Source organism: Sebastes fasciatus, chromosome 12 (assembly GCF_043250625.1).
Source record: "Sebastes fasciatus isolate fSebFas1 chromosome 12, fSebFas1.pri, whole genome shotgun sequence".
Classification (NCBI taxonomy): Eukaryota; Metazoa; Chordata; class Actinopteri; order Perciformes; family Sebastidae; genus Sebastes; species Sebastes fasciatus.
Window position 1 is genome coordinate 24552398 of NC_133806.1, and position 17308 is coordinate 24569705.

General features: G+C 41.9%; 1 protein-coding gene across 3 annotated transcripts in view; it reads left to right on the forward strand.

Moving 5' to 3' along the window:
* Positions 1-16958, forward strand: part of dennd4b (DENN/MADD domain containing 4B) — a 30976-nt gene extending 14018 nt beyond the window's left edge. For all 3 annotated transcript variants that reach the window (XM_074654258.1, XM_074654260.1, XM_074654259.1), the window contains exons 7-29: positions 211-277; positions 996-1054; positions 2691-2835; positions 3432-3607; positions 3762-3862; positions 4968-5183; positions 5490-5635; positions 6050-6183; positions 6494-6608; positions 8085-8291; positions 8654-8782; positions 8931-9075; positions 9298-9453; positions 9682-9910; positions 10920-11211; positions 11525-11629; positions 12025-12200; positions 12569-12725; positions 12825-13064; positions 13307-13403; positions 13487-13652; positions 14167-14225; positions 14926-16958. In XM_074654258.1, coding sequence (XP_074510359.1) covers positions 211-277; positions 996-1054; positions 2691-2835; positions 3432-3607; positions 3762-3862; positions 4968-5183; positions 5490-5635; positions 6050-6183; positions 6494-6608; positions 8085-8291; positions 8654-8782; positions 8931-9075; positions 9298-9453; positions 9682-9910; positions 10920-11211; positions 11525-11629; positions 12025-12200; positions 12569-12725; positions 12825-13064; positions 13307-13403; positions 13487-13652; positions 14167-14225; positions 14926-15071 — 3463 coding nt within the window. In that variant the 3' untranslated portion in view covers positions 15072-16958. The remainder of the gene's footprint in view (positions 1-210; positions 278-995; positions 1055-2690; positions 2836-3431; positions 3608-3761; positions 3863-4967; positions 5184-5489; positions 5636-6049; positions 6184-6493; positions 6609-8084; positions 8292-8653; positions 8783-8930; positions 9076-9297; positions 9454-9681; positions 9911-10919; positions 11212-11524; positions 11630-12024; positions 12201-12568; positions 12726-12824; positions 13065-13306; positions 13404-13486; positions 13653-14166; positions 14226-14925) is intronic.
* The last annotated feature ends 350 nt before the right edge of the window (positions 16959-17308 follow it).

Genomic DNA, 17308 nt, shown 5'->3' on the forward strand with positions numbered 1-17308 from the left:
GAATAAATTTGATTGAATTTTGAGTCTTTAGTGGAGTGGAGCTTCTATCAAATGATATTTAGAGCGTTCCCTCCCTGAAGAATAATGTGACCAAACTATGAATACTACTTGAGAACGTGGTGATCAGATATTAATCACATTTCCTTGATATTTGACATGATATTGACTGAAGTGTGATGCTAACTGATGTTATTGATTGTCTCTCTGCAGACACATCTCCAGCTTCATGCACAACGTCCCGTTTCCTTCGCCCCAGCGGCCTCGCATCCTCGTTCAGGTATGTGATGTCTGGTCCTCTTCAGCTCAGCAAAATAATATCATATGATGTTATCAGATTACTATATACGTCAACATAAATACATGCTGAGGAAAAAGAGAGAAAAAATTTAAATAACCAGCACAGAATTTAATTTCCTTTGACTTTAACCCTTCACTTCCTCCCTCAACAGGATGTAGGCGGTCATGAGGTCACAACCTGAGCTGGTAATTGTTTCCAATCACAAGCAGTTCTTTAATTGATTGGTTCCAATTAGCAGTTAGCATTATTTGACATAATTCTTTCAATTAAACACTGATTTAATCATTGATTGATCAGGTTCAGATGTGATTTCACTTAGCTGCATGCAGGTGGATGATGATGTCATAGCAACAATGAGTTGGGTTTTATTTTAATGTAAATATTCCTGCTTGAGCCAAAAATCCCCGAAATTTTAAGGAAAGATTTTGGTCGTCATTCAGGTCAGTTATGACAAGATCTTACTCACCAACAGCTGGATCCATCAGTGAAACAACATAAAATTAGAGTGAAGACAATGGAGGACTTGATATCCTATCATATACAGTATAACAGTACAGCTTCTGTCATCTGTTTTATTTATTTTCAGTCAAGTTGGTGAGTAAAATCTCGTCATAACTGAAGGAACAAAAGCTCAAACTATGAAAACAAGTTGTAAATTAAATGTTAGTGTATTAATACCATTGACTTTATCTTCCAGCTGTCTCCGTATGACAACCTGCTGCTGTGCCAGCCGGTGTCCTCTCCTCTCCCCCTCAGGTCAGTCTGCTGACCCCCGTTATTTATATTCCTATTTAATAATCACTCATAATAAAAGAACAATCAGTTTCATGTTGATTCATGTATTCTTATTTATATTTAATTATCAGTATAACATTAATTTTATATTTACCCTTTTTTTCGTTTTCTGTGTTATCATGGGAGGACTCTTATTTATTTTATTTTTTCTCAATTACATTATTATTATTATTATTAGTAGTAGTAGTAGTAGTATTATTATTATTATTATTATTATTATTATTATTATTTAACTTGTAATAAAATTCATTTTGATTTTCAGTTGTTTTTTCCTTAAGTCGTGTTTGAAATGGAAAATAAAAAAATGTATCCCAGTATATGTAATTCTATATCATGAAATCAATATCTAGCATGCTATAGTTAATCTTTTTCTTTGTTTATTAGATTAGATTCAAAATTAGATTAAACTTTATTGTCATTGCACATAGTACAAGTACAAGTACAACGAAATACAGTTTTGCATCTAACCAGAGTGCAAACTACTGTAGTAAAGTGCTGATTAAGACAGAATATACAAATGACGATATATTGGTGTATGTACAGTAAATAGACATATACATATACACAGATCGTAGTTAAGGTGCAAAGGATCAATATGTGTTATATTCTGATGAATAAGAGCTTAACTATTAGTTGCATACTGATGAGATATTGTATAAAAAATGTTGTATAAGAGTATTATAAAGAATAAATGGTATATACCGGTGGAGTTCTATTTATATCTATACACAGAGGGATTATGTATAAACATTATTGATGAAATTATATTAGTATTTGATCAAATTGCTGCATAAATCATATACAAGTCCAACATGAACATAAATACACAGTGGTGTTAAAAATAATAACCATGCATGTAGAAAGAATATTAACATGTGGACACACAGGACTTAAAGGGATAGTTCAGGTTGTTCTCCATAGTCCCAGTTTTACCTCTAGTACATGAAGTCATCTATATCAAATGAAAATCTGTATCAGTTTAAGTGTTCGCTGTTTTTAGAATATTTTCACTTTGTTTTAAAGGGTTATTTCAGATTCATCAGAGTCACACAATAACAAACAAACTATCCGATCGTGTTCATGATAACACATATTATTACACGGCTGTGTTGAATACTCGATTCTGATTGGTCAATCACGGCGTTCTGTGGTCTGCAATTTCCGTATAACAGACCATTGCTATGGGTGCAGCTCTGATGTCGGACTCTGGCGGACCATTTTTGTGTCAAATATATTGATTTCTTAAGTAAATAGCAGTGTAATAAGCAGGATAATGTTCAGCTATCGGGTCATTGTTGTGAAAGAATCCCCTTCAGGGTGATGAGAGACCCCTCCGCTTCATGTCGGGGTGCAGCATCGCCCTGTCGGGGATTCTTTCACAACAATGACCGGCTCGCTGTACATTATCCCTTACATATAATAACACACATCTGTTTATACTGGGAGACGTGTGAAAGAATAATGGATGATGTTGGAAATTCTGTTTTATTGCTGTTAAAAAATAAAAAATTAACTGGTGTGTGTATATATATATGTGTGTGTGTGTGTGTGTGTGTGTGTGTGTGTGTGTGTGTGTGTGTTTGTGTTTGTGTTACAGTGGTGCAAGCTTCCTGAAGCTGCTGCAGAACCTCGGTCCAGAAAACGCCTGCACGCTGCTGCTCGCCGTCCTCACCGAACACAAACTGTTGCTGCACTCGCTCCGGCCCGACGTCCTGACCTCCGTCAGCGAGGCCCTCGTCTCCGTAAGACTCAACACACACACACACACACACACACACACACACACACACACACACCAGTTGTGAAAGAAGTGTTTTACGTCATTAAAATTTGTCTATGCACAGATCTGATGCCATCATTTATTAACCCAGAAAAAAGCAGAACAGCGAAGAAGAACTGATTGCAGGTAGTTTGTTGTTTGATAGCAAACAAAAGCAGTGCGGCGCTGGTGGAGAGTGTAATGGTAACGGTAGTCAGAGCGATGAACATGTAGTAGTGTAGTAGCTGCGGTTATATAGTAATAATAGTAATAATAATAATAACTATATATGTTTTTTAGCATGCTGGTATCGGATCTGTACTCGTTATAGGCCGATACTACAAGTTCAGTTATTGGAATCGGTATCAGGGAGAAAAAAATGGTATCGGACATCTCTTAATGAATTACTCAAATCCATCCGTCATATCTGTCGTTTTAACAACTTTTTTAAATCAGATTTTATACAAGGTGTTTTCTCTTCTAGATTTGGGCCAAAACATCAACAAACAACAGTTGAGTAAATGTACTGAGTTACTGTGTTGACAGTATTTACTGTAATACTGCTCTCTGTGTCTCCAGATAAGCTTCCCCTTGCGCTGGCTCTGTCCCTACATCCCTCTGTGCCCGCTGCAGATGGCCGACGTCCTGCTGGCGCCGATGCCTTTCATCGTCGGCGTCCACTCCAGCTACTTCGACCTGTACGACCCCCCCACCGATGTGGTGTGTGTCGACCTAGACACCAACACCATCTTCCAGTGAGTCCATCAGTACTTGAGTAAATGTACTTAGTTACTTTCCACCGTTGCTTGTAAAGAGCTAAATGTGTCATTAAAGTCGGTTTATAATAAAACCAAGTGTTATGTTGAAATGAAGCATATTGTCTTTGGATTTTACTTGAATTTTTCTTAGGTCAGACGAGAAGAAGCCGCTGTCATGGCGATCGTTACCCAGAAAGCACGGCAAGACTCTGTTCAACACCCTCACCAACCTCCACAAGACCCTGGAGAAGAGTGAGTGAGGCTCCAGAGGCTCCCGACGGCCAAACATTTTCTAAATATAGTAACGCCACAAGAGCTTCAGAGAGCACAGCCAAAGAAAACATGACTCAACAGCTTATTCTTACTTACTGTTATACGTAGCAACGGTCTGTTATACGTAGCTAGCGACGGTCTGTTATACATAGCAACAGTCTGCTATAAAGAAATAGAAGACCGCTGTGATTAACCAATCAGAATCGAGTATTCAACAACGCTGTGTAATAAATACGCATAAATTATTGGGTCTCACTTAAACTGTTTGGTTGGGTTGAAATGAACCCAGGTAGTAAGCATGGTCAATCAAACCCTGGTGAGGACCAAACAGCCGAACCGAGACAGCCTGAAAAGGTGGATCTCGGCTTCGTTTGTGGTATGACAGCAAACTAACCAAGCACCGGATTTTATGATAGCAGATACGTGATTTTAGCATGATTACAAAAGCTAAACTTCTAATAAATCTACTGATGGTGAAATATGTTCAGAAAGAGATCCTATTGATCAACATTTAAGGCCATGAATAGAAGGATTAATAGATGATTTATAGGTCAAAAGCTGTGCTTGTATTCAACTCTGTGAGCTTTGTCAGTTCATTTAGTCCATTAAAAAGTGTGTGACAGTGATCTCACAGTAATAATAATGTCTGTACCTGTTAGTCATTATTCACAATAATACTAATAATACTTATAATCAGTTATTTCTTCATTAATATAAACATCAGAAACGTTAAAGTCAGTCACAGAATCTGACTTCCCTTCGTGGGTCGTGATGATACAGGATGATGCAGGATGACCATCTTGACCATCTTGCATCATCATGGACTGGACCATGTGTTCAACTTGTTCAATCGTTTTTGTCCAATATTATAGTTTGCTCTTGGTTTGTAAAATGTACCGCTCTGCTGACAGTAAACTTGTCCATGTCACTAGAACTTCCTGTTTATGCCTCTGGTTCAGTGTGAACAGGAACCGGATCAGAAAGTATCCTGAAATAGACTTGTTTCCTCTTAGCGGAGAATGTTTTTTTAATTTCATTAGATAATTAAAATCCTATAAACACTCTTTCCTCCTCATCGCTGCAGTTTGCACTCCGGGCCAGGAGGAGGCGACGCTGGAGTTCCTGTTGACCGACTACGATCAGATCTACAGGAGTCAGAAGCAGCTGGAGCTGGAGATACAGGAGGCATTCCTTCGCTTCATGAGCTGCCTGCTGCGAGGATACCGAACCTTCCTGCTGCCCATCACCCAGGCACCGTCGGACACCACCACCGACTGCAGCTCCCTCTTCAACCTGCAGGGTGGGTTGATGATGTTTAATGATATCAAAGAGAGAACCTTTAAAGACAACAAAACAAAATGAGTCAAGGATTTAAAGACTTTGGTATCTGATATTGAGGTATTGGATTCAACCAAAACAACCAGCCCTTGATTATAATGTTGATAATAACTTGATTTCATCAGTTATCAAGTAAAAACGCTGAGAACAAACACTTTACAGTAGGAGGAACAGGAGGATTAGTAGTATTATGTATCAGGTTTACTCCCAGTGGAAGATGAATTGCCAGGGCTGTGTCTGACTGTGATGGATGAATCCCCTCCTGCAGGTTTCCTGAAGTCTCGGGATCGAACGCAGCAGAAGATCTACATTCAGCTGACGAGGACTCAGATGTTTACTCAGTTCATTGAGGAGTGTTCCTTCGTCAGCGACCGACATGCCTGCCTCGAGTTCTTTGACGAGTGCGTCCAAAAGGTCAGAACTATGACTGTCATTCACTATTATCACACTGATAAAAAGCAAACAATGAACAACAATATATAATGTCCATATACAAGTGCAAAGACTGCTGGAATAAATATTGAATGGGTAAAGTACTACATTATGTTATGCACATGTCGGTCGGTCAGTCAGTCGTGTTTATAAGGCTGGCTCTGTATAAATGCTGGCTCTGTGTAGGTGCTGGCTCTGTGTAGGGCTGGCTTTGTGTAGGGCTGGCTGTGTATAAGGCTGTCTCTGTGTAGGGCTGGCTCTGTAGAGGTGCTGGCTCTTTATGGTGGCTGGTTCTGAAATGTTTAGTCTGTTCATTCAATAAAGCCTAAGCCAAGAACCGATAATAAATAAATTAATATTCTAGTCAGTGCCTTTATTGTTCTTTTTTGTCACCAGGTGGACGTTGAAAAGCCGGAGGAGGTGAGGCTGATCGATCTGGATGAGACTCACAGTGGAGAACACACAGTCTTCATCATGCCTCCTGAGGAACCACAGGGACCTGACGGGTCAGAGTGTCCTGCCCTCTACAGGTTAGGGTTAGGATTAGGTACAGGATATGAATTATAAGTCCCGCCCTCTACAGTTACCGGATATTAAATTAGAAGTCCCGCCCTCTACAGGTACAGGATATTAAATTATAAGTCCCGCCCTCTACAGGTACAGGATATTAAATTAGAAGTCCCGCCCTCCACAAGTACAAGATATTAAATTATAAGTCCCGCCCTCTACAAGTACAAGATATTAAATTAGAAGTCCCGCCCTCTACAGGTACAGCATATTAAATGAGGGTCTGTATTTAACATTGAATATGCTGATATGATTTTCCCTCCATATGTCCAGTTATGAAACGTTCCCGGTCCTGAAGCTGGAGCTCTTTGACCGGCCCCAGGACCAGCTCCGAGTCCCTGCTAAGGGCAGCGCCCCGAGCAGCCCCGCACCCCGCCGCACCAAACAGGTACACCAACACACAGCTTTTAAAATGTGTATATATATATTTATATTAGGGCTGCCAATCAATTATAATATTTAATCACAATAAATCGCATGATTGTCCATAGTTAATCGCGATTAATTGCAAATTAATCTCGCATTTTTTATCTGTTCAAAATTAAATTAGTTACGTTAAAACGCGTTAACTTTGACAGCCCTAATATATATATATATAAATATATACATATATATTTATTTGTATAAGATAATAAACAAATAGTTTGATCTGCAACTCATAATTTAATCTAGTAAATGAATCAGTAAGTTTTGGTGTTAGAAAAGTAGAATGTACTGAAGCAAAGAATCTGTAGGTTGAAGTTGTAGTATTTAATATTTTCTATTCTTAAATAAAGATTTGTTGTATATAAACATTTCCATTCATGCATGAGAAATTAGATTAAAAAGAAAGGAAAAGATACATGCAGATGTATTAATTATAAATATAATAATGATTCATCAACTTCAATAAATATACAAGTAAAATAATGTTAATGGTGTATGTAACGTATATTACTACTAATAAAGGGAACCAGTATTTGGTGTCACCGTCTGTATGGTGACCCAGTTTTCCCTGTTAAAAGGCTTTTGGTGGATCATCTCATTTTAATGAATCATTATTAATATTTCACTGTTCATCCAACATTCAGAATCCACAGACTGTGTGAATGTGAAATTATTATTAGATCTCTGGAAGATAAAGACCAGTTTAATGTTGGGGACGCAGATAGGAGCTAGTCTAGTTATTAAGAAATATTAAAGATAATTATTAATATCAAGACAATTTATATTAATAAATTATCAATATATATGAATAATAACGGGCCACCAAATTATGTTGGTACACAAGCTCAAAAAACATTAAAATGGCTTTCAAAAGTAGTTAATAATTATCAAAATAATTATTAATTATATTGAATAATATGATTTAATGTATGTTAAATCATCCTCGGGGCACCACTCTTTGGAACAAAGAGAAAATGATAACCAATTAATACAGTCTCATAAATAAGTCTCATAAAGTATACTAAACTATCAATTTGGACTCTGATTAATAATTAAATTAATAACTATAACCATAAATCACCATATCAGTATATATGAACGAATATTTGGTAGTTATGATCTGGACGGAAGTTGGTTTAAAAGATTGTGAAAATAGAATATAATATTAGTATATGATGTCAGTTTCACAGGAGCGATGTCTCGTGTTATGATGATTTATTCCAGACGGGATAACAACATATTTCAGAGCGTTTTTGTTGAACTTTCTCCAAAATTCAGCTCCAAGGAATCAAAGAATAAAAACGGGCCCGGGTTCTTCACATTAAAATCAGTAACAGGCTGATAGAGGAAATCCAGAAGGTCATGGAAGGTCTCAAAAAAAGCACCTATGACGTTAACTCTTGAGTATATCTGATGTGACGTGTCTTTTACCTCCCAGGAGATCAAGTTGGCCCAGAAGCGAGCCCAGAAGTACTCTGCGGTGCCGGACATGTGGTCCAAGTGCCTGCTGGGTCACTGTTACGGCCTCTGGTTCATCTACCTGCCCACCTTCGTTCGGGCGGAGACCGCCAAGGTGCGCGCGTTGCACACGGCCTACGACGTCCTCAAACACATGGAGAACCGCAAGGTGGTGCTGCCGGACGAGGTGAGACGCTGACCGGGTCAAAGGTCACTGCTTCTTTAGACGATTTGGACTGCTTTTCTAGTCCTGCAGGAACCTGAACTTTCAGACCTGAGAGTCTTTGGTCCGGGGTGTTTCTTACTGTTTCTACTCTATTCTGATAACGGATGTTTCAGGTTTCAGGAGGTTCTGCTGCCAGAACCGTTTTCATCATGTTGTTTTTCAGTCCATTTATTCATCTATATGTCTTTTACATTGTCTTGGCTGCGTTTTAAATGTGTTGAGTTTAGTGTCTGTTGTTGTGTTTGTTGTACTCAGACAGAACCAGAACCAGAACCAGCTGGTGGATGGAACTTTATGAGTGTCTCATGTTGTGTGTGTTCCAGGTGTGTTACCGGATCCTGATGCAGCTGTGTGGTCAGTACGGTCAGCCGGTCCTCGCCGTTCGAGTACTTCTGGAGATGAAGAAGGCTGGAATCACACCCAACACCATCACTTACGGATACTACAACAAGGTCTACACACACACACACACACACATATATATACAGACAGTAATATAAATACACTGTGAATACTCAGATGAGTGGATCCAGATGGATGTGATCAGTGATGTAATCAGTGATGTGATCAGTGATGTCATCAGGCGTCCTCTGTCTTCAGGCCGTGCTGGAGAGCAAGTGGCCGTCCACCAGTCAGGGAGGACGTCTCCGCTGGGCCAAGCTGAGGAACGTCCTATTGGCTGTGGCTCAGTTCAGGCAGCCAATCAAACGGTGGCAGAAGTGCGGATCAATGGGGTCACGAGGAGGTCAGAAAATATTCACTTCTGTACTTGTACTTTACTGCAGTATTTCTACGTCTACTCCACTACATCTCAGAGTAAATACTGTACTTTATACTCCACTGCATGTGAATCTCCAGACGTGTTGATCTTGAATTTGAATTAATTGGTTGAATTAATATAAAACTTTAAGATGAAGATGACCAAATAAATGATGACATCATAACTAGTTTGTTTTCTCTTTAATAGAAGCGATGATGGATTCTGATCAGAGGCCCCGCCCCCTCTCCACTCTGATTCGTCAGTCCAGTTGGAGCGGTCTGTCTGAAAGCTCCAGTCACGAATCTCTGACGGGCTCGCTGATGAAGAGTAGCAGTCTGAACAGCATGAAGATGCCAACTGACAGTAAGAGACTCATTATCATGTGACATCATCACGTCCTCCTCTTCCTCACCTTCACTCATCATCATCATCTGATTCTCTCTTGACATCTTCTAACCCGCTCCCTTCTGTTCATCACGTCCTCCTCTTCCTCATCTTCACTCATCATCATCAGCAGTATTTATAATTAAATTAATGAAATATTAAATAAATATATATTTATAACTGCTCTGTCTCCTGTCCGTCCCTCAGAGGTGAAGTTCTGTAAGAAGGCCGTCCTCCGTAACGCAGGGACCAACGCCTCCCGTAAGCCTCCGATGGGACCCAGAGACACCTGTACGCCGCAGCCGCCGCCACTGCCCTCCGGTGGCGTTCTAGTTCGGCGGAGTCAGGTCTGCCTCTCCACCTTCTACAGAGAGTGTGCCGAGTCGGCCGACTCGGAGCCGGACTGCAGCTGCCAGCCGGCAGAGAGAGACGGCAGGTCGGTTTATTGTATTAGAATATTTTATTAATGGATCTGAACTCACCTCATATTTCAGCCTCGGATCGATGATTTCTCTCTTTGATGAGGCTCTAAACAGTTTATTTAAACATGATGTCTGTCCTTGACCTCCACTGATGGAGGAAAGTCAACAGAATAGAAGTCGACGTCATTGACTGATGTTGAAACCAGGGCTGTCAATCCATTAAATTATTCTAAATGTACCTTAAAGGGAGATTTGTCAAGTATTTAATACTCTTATCAACATGGGAGTGGACAAATATGCTGCTTTATGCAAATTTATGTGTATATTTTTTATTGTAAATCAGTTAACAACACAAAACAATGACAAATATTGTCCAGAAACCCTCACAGGTACTGCATTTAGCATAACAAATATGCTCAAATCATAACATGGCAAACTGCAGCTCAACAGGCAACAACAGCTGTCAGTGTGTCAGTGTGCTGACTTGACTTGACTATGACTATGTAGTGGGCATGTCTGTAAAGGGGAGACTCGTGGGAACCCATAGAACCTCGCCAACATTTAGTGTAAGTTTGGAGCATTATTTAACCTCCTTCATGACAAGCTAGTATGACATGGTTGGTACCAATGGATTCATTAGGTTTTCTAGTTTCAGATGATACCAGTACCGGACTTTTCTTCTGACTTTCCCTCAGATATTTTTTAGACCTTTTTTTTATATATTTTTTTCGAACATTTTTCAGACTATTTTTTAGAATATTTTTTAGAACATTTTCTGGCTTTTTTCAGTCTTTTTTTTGGACATTTTTCTGACGTTTCAAGTTCCAAGTTGTGTTATTGCCTTAAAGAAATTAGTGTCGTTAAAACAAATTTGCGTTAACGTGTTATTATGGCGTTAATTTTGACAGCCTTAGATAAAACAGGTGTTTTCATTTCCAAGCAGGAAAAGTGACATCATAACTGTGTAACATGCTTCCCTTCTGTTTACCTCATCCGGTCCATCTGGTGACTTTTGACCTGCAGACCTGTCGGGACGCGAGACTCAACCGGCAGAAATAAAGCGGTAGACGAGAACTACAACAACGTCTCGTCTCCGAGCCGAGGAGGTCTGGCAGGGAAACTCCAGCAGCTTCTCACGCCGACGAGACACCGAGTGTCTGTTCGCCGAGCCGCCAGCGTGGACGACCGGCGACCCGGAGGAGGAGGAGGAGGAGCAATAGGACGAAGAGTGTCTGAACAGAGGCAGTCCAGGAAAGCTCAAGTGGCTGAAACTCTGCTGAAAGCCAAGGAGAGGCTGGTCAGCGCTACCTCAGAGGTATGATCGCTTTACTCTCATTTAGCTTCAGCCGGTAGATAGATATAGATATAGATATATCTATATATAGATATATCTATATATAGATATATCTATATATAGATATATATTGATCTCTGTGTTAAAGGTTAAACATTTTTGTTAGAGCCGGAATTTCATTTCAGTTCTTGGTGTCACAGTTTGATTTAGAATTGATTTAGATTTAGATTTAGATTTAACTGTAAAGTCCTGTTGCTGAAGATATGTAGACAGTTATTAATATTCAGCTGTATAATCATCTAAATCCTATAATCTAAATGTCGTCTTCTCTCAGAGTTCGTTGTCTGTAGGAAGTGACCTCGACTTGACGGACACGCCCAGTCCAGCCTATCCTCTGCGCCGGTCCTGGGACGCCAACCAAGACGGGACGGGGCTCGAGGTAAACTGGTCCTCAGATAGATACATATGTCGTTACCGTTATCTCCCTTTACTTTATCCTTTTTATTCACTACATTTATCTGACAGCTGTAGTTCCTTTCTGTCCAGGTAAAACCAGGTGTGTCCAGATGTGTTGATGTTGAATGTTTGTAATGCAGCAGTAATATTAATCTAGAAACATCAGATATATAACAGGAAAACACATTTTATACTTTAACTGGATACTACTTAAACTACATTTAGATGATAATACTACATACTTTCACGTAAAGCTGGGGTGAGTAATATATTTTTACGACAGCCTACTACTACTAGTAGTGTGTTGTTTTCCCAGTGTAGTAGGAGTACTTTTACTGCAGTAATGGGTCTGAATCCTTGCCCCCTGTCTGTGTCCAGGTGCTGATGTCCAGCTGCTCTCTGTGTCGCAGCTGTAACTCGTTGGTTTACGACGAGGAGATCATGGCCGGCTGGACGTCGGACGACTCCAACCTGAACTCGTCCTGCCCGTTCTGTGGAGCGTCCTTCGTCCCCTTCCTGAACGCTGAGATCTGTGACCTCGGACCTGTCGGCAGGTAACCACTTCACCGGGGAACCACATCTGTCACAACACCCTCTACATCAAATCTTACGGATACGCTGCGCTGCATTAAAGCAGTATACATATATCTTTTATATATAATGTATGTGTATACTATATATAGTACTATCAGGGTGACTCCCACTGGTGGAAAGTAACTAAAGTTACTATTTTATGCAGCTTGATTCTTCTACTCCACTCCATCTCAGAGGGAATTAAAGATATTTTCAGGCTCCCTGACCTTTAGTCCCCCCCTCAGTTTTCTTCACATAATGATTTTGTAATGACGACGACGAACGAAGCCAAATCTGTAGCTCCTCCAGATCCAGTCTCTGCTAACGTCACTTTGTGGTCTTGTCTCAGCGTGGAGCGCACCAACTGGAACATGGAGGACGAGGTGGAGAGCGCCGTGAGGCCCCCCAGTGGTCAGGACGCCGGCCTGCGACACCAGTGTAACGGTCTGAGTGAAGACTCCAGCTCCGAGACCAGCAGCTACTCAGAGAACAGCAGAACCACCACGGTAACGCGACACACTTTAAATGTCTCTGTCTGTCCTCTCGTCCGCCACATCCTGTCCTCGTCCCGCTGACGGCCTTTGACCCCCCCCCCCCCGCCTCAGGGCTCATCGGTGTGCGGCGCCCCCCAGGTGACGGTGGCCTACCTGAGCCCTCTGGTCCTTAGGAAGGAGCTGGAGAGTCTGCTGGAGAACGAGGGCGAGGCGGTCCTGGCCCAGCCTCAGTTCCTGGACAACCACTCCATCATCTTCTGGAACCTGGTCTGGTACTTCCAGCGCCTCGGTCTCCCCAATAACCTGCTGCAGCTGGTCAGAGCCTCGCCGCTGGTCAGCCAGCTCACACAGGTAGCATCAACATATAGTCTTACTGTGGTAGTGGACAGTAGTATTTTCACAAATACAAACAAACAACTAAACATGAATTCACTGAATTGAAATGTAAAATCAATCATCAAAACTCATTAAATGATATTTGATAATGATATTTTAGCAGATTAGTGTTTGTTTTAGATAAACCAGGACGCCACCAAATAGCCAAAGCAGAAATCCTAACACCAGTAAAATAAAGTGAGTTGTGTGTTTCCCAGTCGGAGAACTCGGCCGTGCGGGTGAGGCTCCTCTGGGACACCCTGACCCCCGACACCGAACAGTGGCCCCCCCTCTACATCCTCTGGAGGATCCACGGTGAGACAAAGACTCAGCGTACGTACACTCTCTGAATCGCAGCAACAACAACTCTTTAACTCCGCCCCCCCTTCCTCCACCAGGTGGCATCCCGATGAGGAGCTACAGCTGGCGGAAACACAACCACCCGTTCACGCTGGCCTTCCTGGAGGAGGTGCTGCGCTGGGTCGGCATGAACGAGGTGCACAAAGCCGTCACCCTCTTCCTGGACACGCTGGCCAAACAGCCGGGCGCCGCCCGGACGCAAAGGTAGGCGTCAGGTGGAGGTGTGCTGCTTGGCGTGGCGACAATGTTGCTCCACGAGTTTTGGTTGCCAGTCCGCTAAAAGCCCAAATCTCTCTGGTGCCTCATCATATACAGTAGATTCTGTAGATGCTGTGGACTCTATGAAGAGAGGACCCGCTATGTAGATATAAACGGCTCATTCTAAGCTCACGAAAACACAACTTAGTTTCAGGTGATTATACACTCATGAAAACATAGTTATGAATATTATATTCCAATTCTGCCAATAGATCCCACTAAATGTTACACACTGGTCCTTTAACAGCAGGACTTTTACTTGTAACAGAGTATTTTTACACTGGGGTACACAAACCTCTCCACCACGTTAAGATGGTGATTTATTGGAGGGGCCTACTAACCAATAAAGATATGTTAAATTACAGATAATCAATCAAGATCCAAATACAGTAAACTACTTTATTAATACGTTTGTACTTTTACTGAAGTGCGGTGTTTTTGTGTGTTTTGTGTTTTTCAGGAGTTTGTACAGAGAGTTCCTCTTCCTCACTCTGGCAGCGATGGGCAAAGACCACGTCGGTAAGACTGACTGACTCTCACCGTCTCCTAACGGGACGCCATGCCAACAAGCCGACATCAGAATGTTTCAGTGTTTCTCAGTGACGATTTCCTAACCTGCTCCGTGAGATGTGTCGCTGGTTAACAACCACTCTCGCCCTGTTTGTCACACCTGTTCCACCTCCAACATATTCTCATTGATCAGAATCAACACTGAATCAATCAATCAATCAGTGCTATTTAACGATACAACTACGTCAACGAGCGCTTAAGCAACATTTCAACAGCATCTCGCCGACAATGTAGCTGGAGACGCTTGGTCGTTTTGTCGCTTGGGTGCTAGTGTGAACACAGCATAAGGGGTTAGAGTCCCGCACCGGGTCGGGAACCCCGGCGGAGAACAAAAGTATTTTTCTGGTGATTTTTAGCATCTTAATATTATTAATATTATGGAGGCTAATCAGCCATTAGCATTGTTTTTATTGTGAAAGCCTGGCGCTGACTGGACTGCTGGACCCGTGCCGGACTCTGGGATTGTTTCAGGATAACGCAGGTATACGTCCCAGGAAAGGAGGTTGATTTTGGCGAGAATTCCCCGGAGACATCGGGAGCTAAGTTCCCATATTTGACCCTCATCCCCACTGAAGGAGCAGCTGAGTGTTAAAGTCAGTGTGATCGACACAAACGCAGTGTATTAACCCTTTACTCTCTCTCCCTGCAGCTGCGTTTGATAAGAAGTACAAGGCGGCGTACTCGCGGCTCAGCAGCACTCTGGGTCGAGAGGAGCTCCGTAAGAAGCGAGCTCAGCCTCCCAGCCCCAAAGCCGTCGACTGCAGACGCAGCTTCCACCCGCCGCTCGAATGCTGACGGCGTCCTCGATGAGTCCTGCAGCACTGATCCCTGTGAGGGGTTGACGAGGAGAACCGGTAAACCCAGGACCCCCGCTGCCTTCCTCTGCTGTTGTCTTCACCTCTCTGCTGCCTCCTGGTGGACGTCAGGGGGGACGGGGATAACCACTAAACCCGCTGCCTTCCCCTGCTCGTTCTCTTCGCCTCTCTGCTGCCTCCTGGTGGATGGCGGAGTGACACGCTCCTTCCTGCCCTCTGTAGCTCCGTTTGCCTCGTCGATGTCAATCCAGCAGCTCTTTGTCTTCATCTAAGATCCTGAAAGTTGATCCGGCTGCAGCAGACAGAGCTGATCTGGACTCTGCAGACTGCGCATCCTGAGCCAAGGTCTATGCATCGGTCTGCAACGTCTGAAGGAAGCTGGGGTTGGTGCATGTCTAGACGGATCCGCTGTGTCGCTGTCAACAGTTTGTTTTTCCCTGTTTTTTAAAATCCAAATGATTAAAACCAGATCAGAAGGAATCTTCTGGAGGACTTGGGAAAGTTTTAATGCAAGTATGATGTCAGATTTACCGTTACCAGTATGACCACGACGACAGTTCAGATTTTACTTTGAATAAGCTGCAGCAGCAGAGCGTCCAAGAAACACGACCCAGAAGGAACCTTCAGACGTCTGGTCGTCTCTCCATCAGTCTGTGTTGATCAGGGCGCTGTGGCTGTAAAAGGGAAAATAAGTCAGAGACAAATGTTCATTTATAAAACAGACAGTCGAGGAAACCAGCAAAAAATGAAGCTGAGATGTTAAACTCCCTGAAACGTCTGAATCTCTGTGTGAAGCTCCTGAGAGGTTGAAAGAGTTGGATCTTTACTGAGAGGTGGAAAGAGTCGAATCTCTACTGACTGAACCGAAGAAGCAGATTTAAAAACCCTCCAACACTCCCTGAAGTCTTCCATATATATCATAAGTTGGTCAGGTCAGAAGGTCAGAAGGTCAGGAGGTTAAGGACACATCGACCCCGACACTGAAAGAAACAACCAGGACGCTCTCAGCATCGACACTGACCTCCTGAAAATAATAATTCACCAGATTATCGTTTAATGATTCGTCTCAGCCATGTTCCCAACCTCCATGTCTCTGTTCACCCAGCAGTTCTCACATAATTAATAAATAATTAATAATAATTAATAATCTGTACCTGAGCCAGACATAATTAATAATAATTAATAATCTGTACCATAGCCAGACACCTAGAATATATGATGCACAACAGGTCACGCCGCTTCACTTAAACCGTGGACGGGACGCCGGCGTCTGCTGGGACTGATGGCGTCAGGGCTCAGTGATGTAGAACGTGTCTTCCAGGTCATACTGGTGCATCATCACCTCAACAGTGTTTAATCTGCCATCTGAACCAGACTCAGATCATAGAAATCCTCCTGACATCGATGAATCACTTCACGTTTAATAACCTTAATGAAAACAGGAAGTGTGGTACAGAGATTAAATTAAAAGAAGATTATAACCGGATAGTTTCCTGCTGCAGCAGCCGGGCGGCCCGAAGCAAAAAACACTGAATCTTTATCTGTGAAAATATTGACTGAAAGTTAAAAAAAATGTAAATCTACTGTTTTTAAATGTGACGGCCCAGTTTTAGAGAGTGAAGGCTGTTTCAGAGAAACACGCCTCGCTGTATGTTTAAATGCACCGGACTGCAGTTCTTTCACCGTTAAATAGAAGGGAATTTCACTGGACCTTGGTGTGTTGCAGTTTATTTTATTTGTTTTGTTGCTCAGAGGAGACAAGTCTATTTAAAATAGGTCTTTGTGTTTGCTGTTGTAATTTATATCCGGTTGTGATTTCACTTTTTTTAAGAAAACACAAAAATAAAAGACAGGGATGAACCCAAAATGTCTATTTTTTTTGTTTACAACGAATAGAATACACATTAAATGTATTATATTTATTATTTTATTTATAATTATTGTAATTAGCACAGTCCAGTTAATGAACCGTCATCCTCATCCTCAGACTGCACTGACCCTCAGCGTCGTGACGTTTCTGCATCTAAACCGGAAATCAGACGCCTTCAAATTAAGAGTACAGGAAGCACTGACACTGATTTATAGACTACTGATGCTAATGAATGTGAATCTACAATGTAGATGCCCCGGGTGCTCATGCATGTTTTAACTGACTTTAGACACATTTTTACAAAACAGAATTTATTCTAATAGTTTTAAGAATCATAGAATTTATCC